The following is a 15,379-nucleotide window of genomic DNA, read 5'->3' on the forward strand; positions in this document are numbered from 1 at the left end:
ACATGGTACGGAGTATTTCACTTGGGAGCATGTCAATGGTATACACAAGGTCTGGGGACATTCTACCCATCTTTCATTTTCGTTACATATTTCTGAAAATATAAATATGAAGAGAATAGGCACACAAGAAAAGCAAATATCTAAATGTTTTTTTTTCAATAAAATACTATTATTAGTATGTACTCGAAATTTGAATATCATTGTGATATAGATGTTTGACTTAAAAAGAAAGGGGTATATAAAAAAAACTGTATGTAGTAAAAAACTCATATTAAAAACTATTTATATATGTTAACCGACATCGACAGTAACCAATGTCTCTGATTACCCCATCTGGGACAATAATCGTGAAGATATGTATGTACTTATACAGAAATATGAAAAAAATATATTAAAATATAATTATATTTCATACCAGAAGATAATACCGCAAGGAATAAACCAGCTGCAAAAGCTATGCGAAGGAGTACCTTCAACATTTTAAATGAATAACAACATTGACTCTGTATTAAAAACATATTATTGCCCCTTTTATACTTGGGTAATAAACAGAATTCATACACCTGTAACAACACGGCATACAAATGATGTTGTTACTATTTGCATAATAATGTTTTTGTTTCTAAAGTCAATAAAAAGCAAATAAAAGAAATTTACCGTGGATGATAAATCAACTGCGTTAGTTTTTTATTTTAAATCCTCCTTTACTGTTTGCTTTTATCATACATTGTGTTTTTAGTTTCAATGAAGGTTAATAACTAATTACCTACAACACTTTTCAAAATAATTCATATTCGTACACACTATAACTAATAATAGAGTGCAAAATTATCAATAATTACCTTTTACTATTATTGTTAAACCTCAACTTGCGTAATGCGTAACACTACTTTCTATTCTAATGTTGCCTGGAAGATATTATTGACTTTATTAAAAAACAAAATATTTTATAAGACTATAAAATGTTTTCATATCAAAATCGTTGCCCATTTCGGTAGTTCTACGGTCCTAGTCTTCGGTATGTTTTATGAGTACTAAAACGTCCTTTAGACGACTCTAAAATCAAGGGTAATATCGGTGCTCTCTAGGTCGCTTCCTAGACCCTTGTATACGGCGAATTCAGAACCGAATTTTCAGTGTGCCCTCTGGCGCCGATTTTATGCCGTCCGATATTTCTCTTAATTTTAGGGACATATGTCGGCCGTATAAACTACAAAACATTGCTATCAAGAATTAGATGTGTATTCATTTTTCAATTCTGGATAGTATGTTAATAAAATATGGTTCCATCATTCTGTTTGAATGATTTTATCATTCATTACATATGCATGTAATTTTAGATAGATATAATAATATTTATTATGGTAAATAGATTGTAGATATAATTATTGTGTGGGCCAGCGCCCAATACACAGTGTATTGGGCGCTGGGGTCGATGCAGCCAATGATGGTGGTAATTAAAAACGCAATATGTAAAAGTAACAGCATATTATAAAAATATTTGTTGTAACAAGCTATGTCTGCAATAGCAATAGTAGAAGGAATAATAACAAAACCATAGGAACTAAATATTTAAAAATAAGAAATTGTCGTACCTGCCAGTCCTGTACAATTATTTAAAAGACTTTATAAAATTTCCTATGAAAAATATTTTCTGTAACTATATTGCAAAAAATACTAAGTCCATTTTTAGTCGCATTTGCTGTTGCTTTGTTGTTCGTTTCACTTCATTCTATCAATAATCTACATTGCAAATTGAAAACCTATGCTCTGTTTATCTACTACTGGTTCTCATACTATAGGATATATATTTGTTTCAGTCATTTGATTAGTAGACCGAAGTTTCGCCTTATTTTCTGTTAATAGATTCAGCATGATTTGTGTATTAATCGTGATAAAAAAATAATATTTCTTTCTTCATCTCTAGTACTTACTACATGTATGCTAATAATAATAACTGGTTAATCTATTTGGAAGCATCATTAACGAATTCACTTCCACTTTGGTAATATTAATACAAATGGTAAGAAGAATATTTGTAAGGAATATAAATGATTAGGGTATTACGGATGAATAGGAAAATAGATACCTTAAACTGTTAATATTATAAATACCTTCTTAATATATAGGACGAAATTTAGAAGTAGATATATAATAAAAATCTATGGAAACCAAATAATTTATTTGAAATTTTTATAATACAATATAATTCGAAATAACAACAAATATGTCGGATATATCAACAGTATGTCTACAAAATATTTAATTTTATTAATTACTAATTCTTCTTTCTAAACAGGATGACATAATTTTTAAATATTTATTATTATTAGCGTGCTCCTACACTTTTATGTAAGCATCATGGTTTTACGAATGTTCCACAAAACAGAGGGATATTGTCAAATAAAATATAATAAGCTACAGGATGATCGACATTAAAGAAGTACTCCGGTGGAGGATTTGATACAGCAGAATATGTTGATACGACGACAACTGAAACATATATTGTGTATGAGAAAATAGCAAATAATATAATATAGGAAACCATTTTACATATTATTCTATATGCAGAAAATCTGCAGAAGCAGATATATTGTCGATAAATTAAGCTATTATTGCCACGTAATTTAAGATTGTCTTGCAATTTACTTATTTAATTTTAAGATTATATAAGTTAAATAAAGCAATATCTTTAAATTTATTAATGCCAAATGCTGGCTTAATTTTAATAGTCACCTTATCGTACAAATGCCCCATTAAATAATATTAAATTATCTAGTTTTATTAAAAATACAAATGGATGGTCAGCATTGAATACATATTCTGTAACAGGAGGCTTCGGAAGACTTCTAGTTGAAACCACTACAACTGTAAATAGATTAATAAGGTACGAGTAAATTAATAGAGTTAAATCCAGAGAACCTCGAATTAATTTCTATTGGTAATCGTGGCTCGCAAAGTCTCTTGTAAAGATTATCACTACGTATATATACATCGTTATTCTAAATAATTGTATTTGTTGTTACTCATATTTGTAAATGATATACAATTACTTTAAATATAGTTCATGAAATAATATTAAGACTAAAAATTAATATATAAAATAGAGCTATTATTAATAAATAGAGTATTTTGTTTATATTCATACCATTCGCAGCTGCAGCTTCAGATCCCTGTTCGTTAACTGTTATTGTAGCTTTTTGGGTGCCATCAGAAACATACAAAGGTTCATTTGATTTTATAATACCGCTTAAGCCCGATGTTTCAGGTTTGAAAATTTTAGTAACATTAACCTTAAATGAAAAAAGCGTATGTTGAATATCTTTATCATTGTTATTATTTAATATTCTACGAGATTATACTTATAATTTATAAAAATATTATAGTACATACCTTGGGTAGAATTTCTGTTAAGTCTATCTTTGTGGATATATCCATAACGGGTAATGAAACTGTAACAATTTCTTGATTCAAACTATTTATAGCTGCATTAAATACATTTGGATCTTGAAGTTTTTCAAGTAAGTTTGGCAAACCTTCAATGTCGTTAGGTAGTATACCTACAAATGTTATTATATCATCTACATAGGGCAATTCAATAATCTGAAAGTAAAAAAATAATTGTCATAAACATATATAGTCTACTAGTCTATACTTTACTGTCTGGTTTAAACTCTCTCTGTCTTCGTAGTTATAAATATATCCTATAGTAATCAGCATTTCATGATTGTGTGGTTATCTACATATGTACTCTTCTTTAAAATAAATGGCACTAAGTTCGTTAATTTTTAAATAAACTAAATTACCTTTGCATTCAAATCAGAACTTTCCGCATATTTAAATTTTTCCTTTACTTGCATTGTTTTAACTTGTATGACGTCATTTTTGGTTACAGAAAAATCTTGATCCTTAGTATTTTTAGGGTCAAATTGTATTTTCCACGTACCCTTAAATAATAGTTAAAGAGTATAAGAATATATAGTTAAAGAATATTAGTATTATTGTTAAAGAATATATAGTATTCATTAAAATTATTAATTTCACTATAAATATATTAATAATCCTTTTTACCTTGAAATAGATGGCATTGGCCAAAATTAAACGTGTTAAAGAAGTAATCTCATCTGGCGTAATAAGATCTGTAATTTTATTTCTTGTTTCTTCGGCAGCCTGTAATAAATATAATAATATAATACTTCTTTTAGTCTCTATGATCATGGTTAATGAAAGAATATTAATAAAATAATTACCCAGTCATTGATGGTCGCTGCTGCTTTATCTGGGTCACCTACGTTTATATTTTCTGCTTCAGCATCAAACACATCTCGTGTGTCATTTTTAAACTCATCAGTCAGAGGATAATCTTGATTAACAAATACTTTAGCACCCAAATCTAATGTATTGTTCTGTTGTGCCTTCAAAATGTCTATAATTTTCGGAAATACACATCGTATCTGAATAGAAAAAAGTCTTTTAAATGAAAGGTTTAGAAGAATATAAGGAGTTATAAAGGCAGTGCAGCTTAATTTTATGCCAAAGGAATAACTTCTTTATAGAATTGTATACACTATATCTTAAGAAATAATTATACATAAAAAGCAAATGTGTAAAACTAATTATAGAGTATTCTTGTGTATTTAATAAACATATTTTTAGCTGTAGAGATTATTAATTTCGTACTGTAAATTATTTTAAGAATGTTAATTATATCTACCTCATCCTTATTTTGAACATTGAGAACATTTAGTAACTCCTCAAGTGAAGACCCTGAAGCATACAGTGCCAGTTCCGCTAAAGGAGTTAAAACAGAAAATGCTGACATAATAACGCTAACTCCCGGCTGACTCTTAACTACTTCCTGAAATGTAAAAAAATAAATGCCAAAATGAACATAAACGTAACCGATTATTAATGAAATAAATCTCCCAAAATTAAAGTGCAAAAATAAAACAAACAAGCTTACATAAAAGAATTTTCCTGTAAATCCAGTGTTTCCTTGCTCTAAATTGTTCAATTCGTCATCGACATTTTCACATGAACTGGGACAAGGTGTTACTGGAGTAGTTGTTACTTCTATAAAGATATGAAAGTATTTACTGAAGGACACATTACAAATCTAGGATACAATTTTGTCATTTTTAACATTTTGTCATATAGATATGTTTGATTTGTACAAGCTTGTTAGTATCGTATATTTTTGCAATAGAGGTCATAATAGATCTTGATATTGGCAGACCGTATGGTAGGGTATGTAAAATAAAAAGTAATGTTAGTATTACGGAATAATATATTCTCACTCACGTGTACATTGATCAGCGGGCACACAAATGCCATCTGTATTTCTGTATGTATTATTGATGCAACGACATTGTGGTTTACAGGGTACCACGATTCCTATTCTACCAATCTTGGGACACGTGGAGTTGTTTATGTAATCTGAACAATTCTGCCCAGGGCAGACCGGTGGACAAGTTTGATATTCTTCATTAGGCCCCTTGCAAGGAAACGGAGCTGCGGAAGATTTCACTAGGTTAGTTTCCATTTATAAGCTCATTTTATATGTAGGTAGGCACTACAATATACAAGTACACTAATGATTCTATAAAGTATACAATAAATCATTTGAAGAATTTGATCAACATACATATTTTTCATAAATCACGTTGGGATTCATTTAAATATATATTATTAAGGTTTCTGTTACTAAAGCTGTTGTATAAGGCTAATACGGGATATTATTTGATACATACGGCATTCAGACGTTGGAATACATTTGCCAGTGAGTCTGTCTCTATGACTGTTGAAACCACATAAGCATCTTGGTCTTTTACATTCTTTAGTACTAGGACAATATAAAGGTTCATTTCTAGAAATAGGACAGTACTCAGAATCACATTGTGCTGGGGCACACTTAGTGTAAATTTCACCTTCAGGACATTCTGGAAAAAATGGAAGGTCAGAATTACTGAAGTACTTAATTAATGAGGACTACAATAAAAATCGAAATTACTACTAAATCTTGCGTATAATTATATATTTTATGTATTTAATATTTATTCTCTAATTTCTAGTATATTCCAGAAACTGAAACAGAATATATAGATAGGGAATAATCTATATATTTATATCTAATAATATATACTATAGTACTAAACATAACAGTTTTATTTCTTCTAATTTTCTGTATATATAACAATAGAAAAAGCATAGTTATACACATCTGCTTCCATTTTCACGTTATGATCAACATAAAACAAATAAAAAAAATATTAGTATATTATTGATATTCTGGAATAATCACTACTAAATATTATTAAACTCTTAAGAGAAAATACTTTACAACTCACCTGTACATTGGGTGTTGTCCACGCAAAAACCAGTAGAATTCCTATAGTATCCTTTATCACAACGACAGTGTGGCTGACATGGTACTCTTACAAGAATATTAAAATTGGGACAGGTTGAATTATGTAAATAATCTATACAATCTTCGCCGGGGCACGTGGAAGGACAATCATAATATGATTCATTGCGCTCAATGCAAGCAAAAGGTGCTAGAAAATTAATGCATTAAAATTACGTTGGATAAAATTACATTGCCATATACATACTTACTCTATTGCAATTTTTATTGAAAATTATCTACTTTAAATAAGAAATACATATAGTTAATAAATTTTAATAAATACACATTTCTACAAACTACGAATTAAAAGATTCTAATCAATCATATTTATTTATTCAATATTAGGTTTACATAGGTCGTGTGTGTAGCGTTATAGGCGATAGACTTTTTAATACGTTATCTCGTATATATTGGCGAATGCTATTAAATAATATATTATAATTGAATTAAAATAATGTTGCAGTCAATACATCAAGTTGATGTAATAAGTACATTGTTACAATGATAATTATAGTCAGTTGTTAATGGGCTTGTATACACTACAATCAGATAAATGATTAACACTTACGGCAGTCCTCATTAGAAACACATTTTCCAGTTTTTCTATCTCTGCGTTTTCCATATTCACATACACATTTTGGCTGCCCACATATTTGAGGTGTTGGACAATATGTCGTATAATTATTTGATGTAGGACAATACTCAGAGTTACAACCGACTGGAGGACAGTTCGAAGCATCTTCCCCATCTGGGCAGCCTGTAAAATAATGGTGTTTTATAGATGTGGTCCGTCCCAATTTTACATTGATGCAATTATTGTAATGATATCTAATAATTTATAATATAAAGACCATGTTATTAGTTGATACAGCATTCTATAGTTGATAGAATTTTGAAAATCGATTCAGTATTTTTTTTATTCATAACGAACAAAAAACAAATATCTCGACATAAGGTTTAGAAATTTATACTTAACATGTTGTTAACTATGAGATAATTCGTAGAAAGCGTTCTTTACTAGCACGACAACTACGAGTTATGTCGACCTGTATTACTTGCCCTTTCTGTGCATCTATGATTAAACCCATAAATAGAACACTATAGTGTACCGATAGATGGTTTTTGAGAAAAGAATAATAATACTGGCTTGCATGAACAGAAGATTAATTAAAAAAGAACCAAAAGTATATACTACAATTAGAGTTTTTAATGATAAGTGTGATTAACTCAAATTGTTATTTTAGGCCAAATTTCTGAAAATTGCCGAACCAATTAATATTTCAAATAAATCAATACGGTTACTCACTACAATCACTTCCAATCTACAAATTACAATACACTACAATCTACAAAAAAGCCTGTAATTGTCTTAGCATTATGGATCTCGTCATTAAGTAACAAAATTATCAATAATAAAATAATTATAGATATTAGTAATAAGTCACATGACTTTTCATTATTTAATAGGTAATAGCAATAATGAATACATACCAGGGTCACATTGATTTATTGGTACGCAGGTACCATTTCGGCTTCTCAAATAGCCATTGCGGCAAATACATCCACCCAAGCATTTAATTGGATCTATACACAGTGTTAGCTCTCTAAGTTGTGAACAGTTTTTCTTTTCGCAGCCGCCATTTACGCAACTCGTATAAATTTCATCCTTTCCGCAAACAGGTGCTAAAATAAATTATATTTCTTAAATCTCCATCAGTTAGAAGTAAATAATATCTACAGATATTAAAAACAAACAATACCCCGCAGTCAAATACACATACGTGAAATAGAGAACATGTTAATTGCTTATAATGTATTTATATTCATATGTGATAGAAGTTTTATTATCAGACAAGCTTTTTTTAAAAATTTTTCTATTGTAAAATATAGTTTAAGATACGTATGAAGTGTTATTATTATACTTACTACAATTTTCTGGAAGCACACATTTTCCAGTATTACCATCAACTACGTATCCAGGCAAACAGTCACAACCATTTTCGTAGCATATCTGAATACACATGATGGGGTCTGTACTATTGTAGTTGGCACAAGTTTTCCTACAATTACCACAACCAGGCCTAGCATTTGGATCTCCACCACATGAACCTGTTCCGAAAGAAATATAAATGTTTGGTTACATATATATGTATATATTTTCCAATTCTTTCAATTATATGTTTTTTACTGAATTACTATTAAATATTTTGTAACTGAATTCATTCGTAAACATAGATTTAGGTATTTAAAACGAACGCAACTAATTAGTAACGCAAGTGATTTAGCCTTACACAGTTGGAATTTCTATTTCTAAGTTTAGACAAAGAAAAGTAGCCATAAAAATATTGGTTTTCTTTCATTCCTCATTAATTTTCTCTATGTACATATATTGATATAGTTATATTATGAAATCACTACACATGGCGTAGAATTAATTATAGTAATAGTCGGTATATTTTTTTAGTAAGTACTAAAGATAAACAAAAAATTAAAGTCATCATATAAACAGTATGAAACATACTATTGATACATGTGAATAATTATAATACCGATATAATTAATTACAGAGACCAATAGTATATATCTACCTACATTGTTCATAATATTTGTTTTAACGTTACTAATACTATCGCAAACAAGCTATTGGCACATCTGTGACGCTCAATGATATCTCTCATGCGTTTCGGTTACCATCCACGAGAACTAATGTAACTTTTGTGTCACACCTTGACTTACTTTTTATTATTCAAATTGAAGTCTTATTTTCAATATGAAAACTTATCTTCATTTTAGTTGTGACCACGCCTATCTGTGTTATCGAACAAAATGCTTTTTAAGCGGTATTCCAGTTTAAAAGGCTTGATATGGGTCTCCTATTAGACTACGACATCCTTATTACTTAAGAATGACAATTCATGGTTGTCATTAATACATGATTCAATGCAATGTAGTCTCCATACAATATAGTACGTTGATCATGTCCATAAACAGTTACCGCTTTTCGTCAGATCATTAACTTATTACTGAGTTCATGTTTATATATAAAACGTTTTAGGTTATGAAGATTTTTTTTCTGTGCGTGTGCTATTTCGTATTCACCAGAATACGAAATAGGGCACGCGCTGATAGAATGAGTATGAAGTAAGGTCAAATAGCCCATCTTGATTAAATCAGCAATAATTAGCCATAATGGTTTCCAGAGATGCCAACGTTGAGGTCGGCCTGATAATTGATGTACTAATCCTTGTTACTAAAAATATTACAGCAATCGTTTGAAGGTCAGTACAATCTGACACTATTTTTATACACTATTATAGGCTGCTATTAAAATATCAGGTTAAAAAAACAAAAAAATATTATAAGAGTATATATTATTACCTTCACAATCTTCAATAGGTACGCAGTTGTTGTCACTGTCTCGAGCATAACCATCTTCACAGTAACATTTTCGATTGCATTGTATATTCTGTATAGGACAGTTCGTCTTGTTCTGTTGATGTATTGTAGAGCAAACATTGTCACATTCTCCGCCGCAAGTGAAGTATTCATGTGTGCGATTACACATCACTAAATGAAATTTAAATTGTATTAGAAATTAAAATAAATAGGTGAATAAATCGAATAATAAATATCTACTAATATTTAGAACTATGAAGTTTGTTTGGATATGATAATGTCTGAAACTAAGATTAGAATTTGATTCTTTTATATTTCATAACTTACTTCTTAATAAAGATTAATAGATCATAAACATTCCGTACGCCACTCAGGAGCTGAGCAAAGTAAAAGAAAATAATTGAACACACACAAATGATGAGTTATGCGCAGAATGGCTGCTATTTCTTTTAAATGACGAATTAACCATCAGGTAAAACTCGCGGAATAATGCTAGTTTATTTATAAAAACTTATTCTCGTTGTTAATTTATTTTATTTTGCTAACAGAAGGGAATAGAACCACAAACGTGTGGTACGTCGTCAATCTTCGTTTGCGCAGACAAAAAACAGACAGTCTCGTATAAATTAAGCGAGAAACATACTTAAACACAATTAAAATAGACCTCATGTTGAATAATTAGAAGATACAATACGTAATACAAAAATGATATTCTCATAAAAATATGTATTTATCTAGCATATGAAATATAAAGCTTATATTTGTCACATATCTCAAAAATCTTAAAGCTTGAATCTTGTCATCATCTGCTTCTTCCTTATCCCATTTATTTGGGGTCGGCGTAATATGTTTTTCTTTTCCATTCATCTCTGTTCGCAGTCATTCCGTTATTTACTCCCTTTCTCACCATATCATCTTTCACACAGTCCATCCATCTCTTTTTCGGTCTTCCTCTACCCTTATAACCATCCACATTCATATGTAACACCGTCCTTAGGATATGATCTTCATTCCTACGCATTACATGCCCATACCACGATAGACGATTACTCTTTAACTTCTCTGACATCGGTGCCACTTTCATACTTCCTCTGATGTATTCATTCTTTATCTTGTCTATCCTCGTCACACCACACATCCATCTCAACATTCGCATTTCAGTTGCATGCAGTCGTAATTATTAAATATCCAATAAGTTTTCAGAATTATTTATATTGTTTCATAATTTATTATTAGCTTGTCAAAGTATGCTAATCATTATTAATTGTCGACCATTACTTACAACACTCATCTTTTGTGATACACTCTCCAACGAGATTTCTATAATATCCACTTTTACAACGGCAGGCACCTTTGCTATTGCTTTCAGTTTCTAATGGACAATGATATATTTTTCCAATACTGTCGCAAGTTTGAGGTGAACAACCTGGATACTTGACGTATTCCTCATTAGGTCTATTACATTGATTCTGAGCTAAAATATAAAAGTATACAATTAATAATTTGTAAATAACCACCTGTACTACGACTACATACTGGCTAGGTAACATTGCTAAAATAAGGTTAGAAAGTGTTTATATTAGTTGAGAATAAAGTCAGTTGGTTAGCTCACCATAAACCCACTACGAATTAATCACAATGATTTTACACGTAAAGAGCGTATTCACATTGCCATTCACTAGTCACCACACCTATATGACAATGATACTCTACATGAAATAACGAATATGCTGCACCATATGTAGCACAAAGGACGGAATCGCTATTAATGGAAACTATAGGCTCCATTACCAGTAATGTAATTAGGTCGACATTAGTGTGGTTCTCTTCTGAAAACCATCGAAATTTCTGGCGAAATGACCAGCATTGACGAGGCGATTTAATTTCTTCGTACCTTTACATTTACAAGTTATCAGCATACCATTAACTTAAATGGCATCAGAAATCTCATGTCTAGTGTAAAAAATCAGGTAAGGTAAAATACAAAACTTACGGCATTGATTCCTAGGAACACAGATACCCTTATCATTTCTAGCGTAACCATCTGAACACCGGCAGCCGGGTTTACATTCTGGATCGCCCAGTTTTGGAGGAACCATACATAGAATTACCCGATCATCAACATCGCACCTTCGAGGTGGACAAGGGGCTGGGCAGGGATCATATTCTTCATTCGGATTTTTGCATACAGCTGTAAATTAATTTCATGCATTACATGAACAACATAAAGCTATTTTTCTGTAACATCTTTTAATACCTATACCTCACCTTTGAATACCTTATGGTAAGTGATAAATAACCGTCGCCTATATATATATAAACAACACCGAGTACGTTATATTATGATGACGATGACACCAGTCATGTGTTGCTACCACGGAGGATATTATACTATTTCTAATTTTAGTCTTAAAATTAAATTTACTTACGACACTTTTCCCATTTTACACAATTTCCTTTGTCATCTCTAAAAAAACCAGGTTGGCATCGACATGCTGCAGGTGGACAGTCAGGGTCACCTGGTTGTGGTGATGGGATGCAATCAATTAGACGATCATCGATGCCGCATGTCCTAAATGGACATTTAGGCGGGCATATCTCGTAAATCTCATTTGGTTTAGTACATTTACCTAAAAACGAAAATTATTTATTTATATTTATAAAAATAATTGTAAACTGTTATATATAATATAAGTTTAGATTACAAATATATATTAATTTTATTTTATTTTTATTCCTTCAGAAAAACGTTTTATATTGTTTTGTGTTCGTGTAACTATTTATCTAAAATACGTTTGTTCACTACAAACAACGGCTTAGCATCAAACCAAATCTCCATAAGTTACTTAATTACATATTAGTGTCTATATGTTATAATATGTATAATATTACAAATTAGACATTCCATTAACTTTAAATCAATAGGTACCACTTATGATATGGGTGAATAAAAATTATTATTTCTTAAAACATGGACAAAATTCCTATTTTACAATTATTATAAGATGATATCATTTTATTAAACTAGTTATTTATTCAAATAATCAACCGTTAATTATAATCCACCGTTTCAGCATTTACTAATTATTAATAGTTAAGGAAAATGTCGGTATATTTCGGCCGTAATATAATAATAGGTAATATTTTATTTCCTGCCCAGTTTTATCTCAAGAAGAATTATTTGAAGATGTTATGACTGGAGTTGCAACGTTGGTTTCTTAAAATAATAGAGTTGCTGATGGCCCGTCTTATGGTATGTGGTATAACGGTTACTTTTATAATATAACGCCCATGCTTATGAGTTGCCATTCGGGAAGACTACGATGTCATACTACGGTACTAATCCTTTTTTTTATTTTCGGACTACTCTAATGCTGTTGGCCGTAGCTGGCCTTTACAGCTTCACCGGACGTTATGGGGCGAGTGCAGATGGCACTCCAAACCCGCGGAAGGACTTATGGAGCAGCTGAAGGCCAACTCCTGCCCGACGGATACGACTTTAGTCTGAGGGCACCACTAGGGGTTCGAACCTCGGCTCAGGCCGTCGTAATTTCGATCCCCGTTTGAATTGGACGGGGGATCGATCTGAGGGGTACGGTTCTAATCCATGGAATCTATCGATTTGAGTGACACATACAGACAGATATATTAGCGAATATTTATGGTTAAATTTATTGCAACAGAAAATATTAGAATTTAAATTTAATGTCTTTATGTAATACACTTTCAATGTATCGACTTTCTATATTGTCAGTATAAGTTGCAATATTATTTTGTTATTAAACAATATTTTAAGGAATTTTTTAATGTTACTTTTGTAATATTTACCCTTGTTATCATTAGAACAAGTAGAATTTGATAATTCATTTGCAGAACTACTAGATTGACTGCTCGAAGAGCTCGATGTTGATGTATTAGATGTTGACGAGCTGCTTGCTGATGACGATGACGATGAACTTGCACTTGAATTGCTGGTGTTCTTCGTTTTTGTAGAGTTATTTTGTTCTAATATAAAAAAAATATGATCTATCATCAAAAGACTACTGTAACCAACATTACAATAAAAAATAGCGGTAAATGAATTGTTAAATACATTAAATAAAAAAATCATTACATTTTTTAAAACATGTAGTAACATAAGTAGTGAATACTGTATTAATTCACCGAGTGTATCCTGAAGTATAATAATAATATTGTTATTAAAAGCAAATGTTATAAGCAGTGGTTACGTTAACACAAGTAATAATAAATACTATACCATAGCATACAACAAACAAAACATTACTCTAAGTCTTTACAGAAAGCATTGCATTGACTTCAAAAAGACTAAGTGCAATATTTATTATATATTTTATTATATAAGTAAATAGTTTAAAGGCAATTTTATTATAACAAAGCAGCAGTATCGAGTAATAATTATATTCCAAAGTTAGAATTTTTTGTCCACTAGACTACAACTGAAGCACCATTACGCGTTGTATTGGTTCTGTTCAAAAGGTCAATACATATTTCATACCTGTCGTTGCCACTATAAATATCACATTAGCCGCAAGGGCTACAAACAAAATGAACTTCAACATCGTTACAAACAATCGCCTACTGTCTCTACATCAAGGCCAACTATCAGTTTTATAGTCACTGTTCGTGCACTTGTTACAACAATTCACAATAATTATTAAAACAATATAAACTTCAACTTCAAACAGTTCGTGTGTGTGTTCTTTTTAATATATTATCATTAAAAAAATGTATTAACGTGCGTCAGAGTTTACACTTGTATGAAGCGGATTAAATTGACGGTAACTTTATTAGTTGTGAACCTGTTTGCACAAACATACAATTAGCATAACAGTATTGTGATGATAACACCATTTAAACCTTTGAGTGGCTTGTATTTTGTTTAACAAATTAATCAACTAGTAAGTGAACAAATTAATGAATAGGTAAACATAGCGATTAAAATAGCAAATACCCTAATTTAGTAATTTTAAGTGACTTGAGATTATGAGTTTTATTAATCAAAATGATCATGAGGATCGAAACATTGCAGTTCAAACTTATATACAATTATAATCGTTACTGTGATATACGCGTATCTATTGTTTTTATAAGATGTCAGTATTTAAAGCGGCATGAAATAAATGAATTAACAATAATTAATAATAATAATAATACTAGTATTCTATAAGAAACTTATATGTCAAATCTGTTACATTACAACAGTTATCCTGTATGTCCAGAAGTCATTTGATACATAGGAAATCATAAAATTAATATATCGAATTATTGGTAATATATGTAATATTAATTGTAAATAATAATATAGCATCTATGGCAATTAATTTATTCTCGTTTTTTTATTACCTATATTAATCTATGATTAAAACATAAAGTTGTTTTTGTCATAAAAAGTATGCACGAATTTACTAAAACACGAAATTGTAATAATGATATTCTATTTTTCCGATTTCCTTAATAATAAAATTATTTAACTTAGTATATTTAGTTAGTAACACTGGCAAATTTGTTTACATGTAAGGAGGAAAAAAAGTAAGACGAAGAGTTGTGTGAAAACAA

General features: G+C 30.2%; 1 protein-coding gene across 1 annotated transcript in view; it reads right to left on the reverse strand.

The window, feature by feature from the left end:
* Positions 1 to 2,359: 2,359 nt before the first annotated feature.
* The window catches only part of LOC131843615 (uncharacterized), an 82,001-nt gene continuing 68,981 nt past the window's right edge, over positions 2,360 to 15,379 (reverse strand). Inside the window, 14 exon segments of the mRNA XM_059192287.1 lie at positions 2,360 to 2,493; positions 3,149 to 3,293; positions 3,394 to 3,603; positions 3,807 to 3,947; positions 4,072 to 4,170; positions 4,251 to 4,454; positions 4,715 to 4,858; positions 4,964 to 5,073; positions 5,302 to 5,511; positions 5,751 to 5,939; positions 6,348 to 6,554; positions 6,975 to 7,163; positions 7,898 to 8,089; positions 8,333 to 8,515. Coding sequence (XP_059048270.1) covers positions 2,360 to 2,493; positions 3,149 to 3,293; positions 3,394 to 3,603; positions 3,807 to 3,947; positions 4,072 to 4,170; positions 4,251 to 4,454; positions 4,715 to 4,858; positions 4,964 to 5,073; positions 5,302 to 5,511; positions 5,751 to 5,939; positions 6,348 to 6,554; positions 6,975 to 7,163; positions 7,898 to 8,089; positions 8,333 to 8,515 — 2,357 coding nt within the window.

Source organism: Achroia grisella, unplaced genomic scaffold (genome assembly GCF_030625045.1).
Source record: "Achroia grisella isolate CSIRO2021 unplaced genomic scaffold, CSIRO_AGI_Agris_v1 utg327, whole genome shotgun sequence".
In the NCBI taxonomy this organism is placed as follows: Eukaryota; Metazoa; Arthropoda; class Insecta; order Lepidoptera; family Pyralidae; genus Achroia; species Achroia grisella.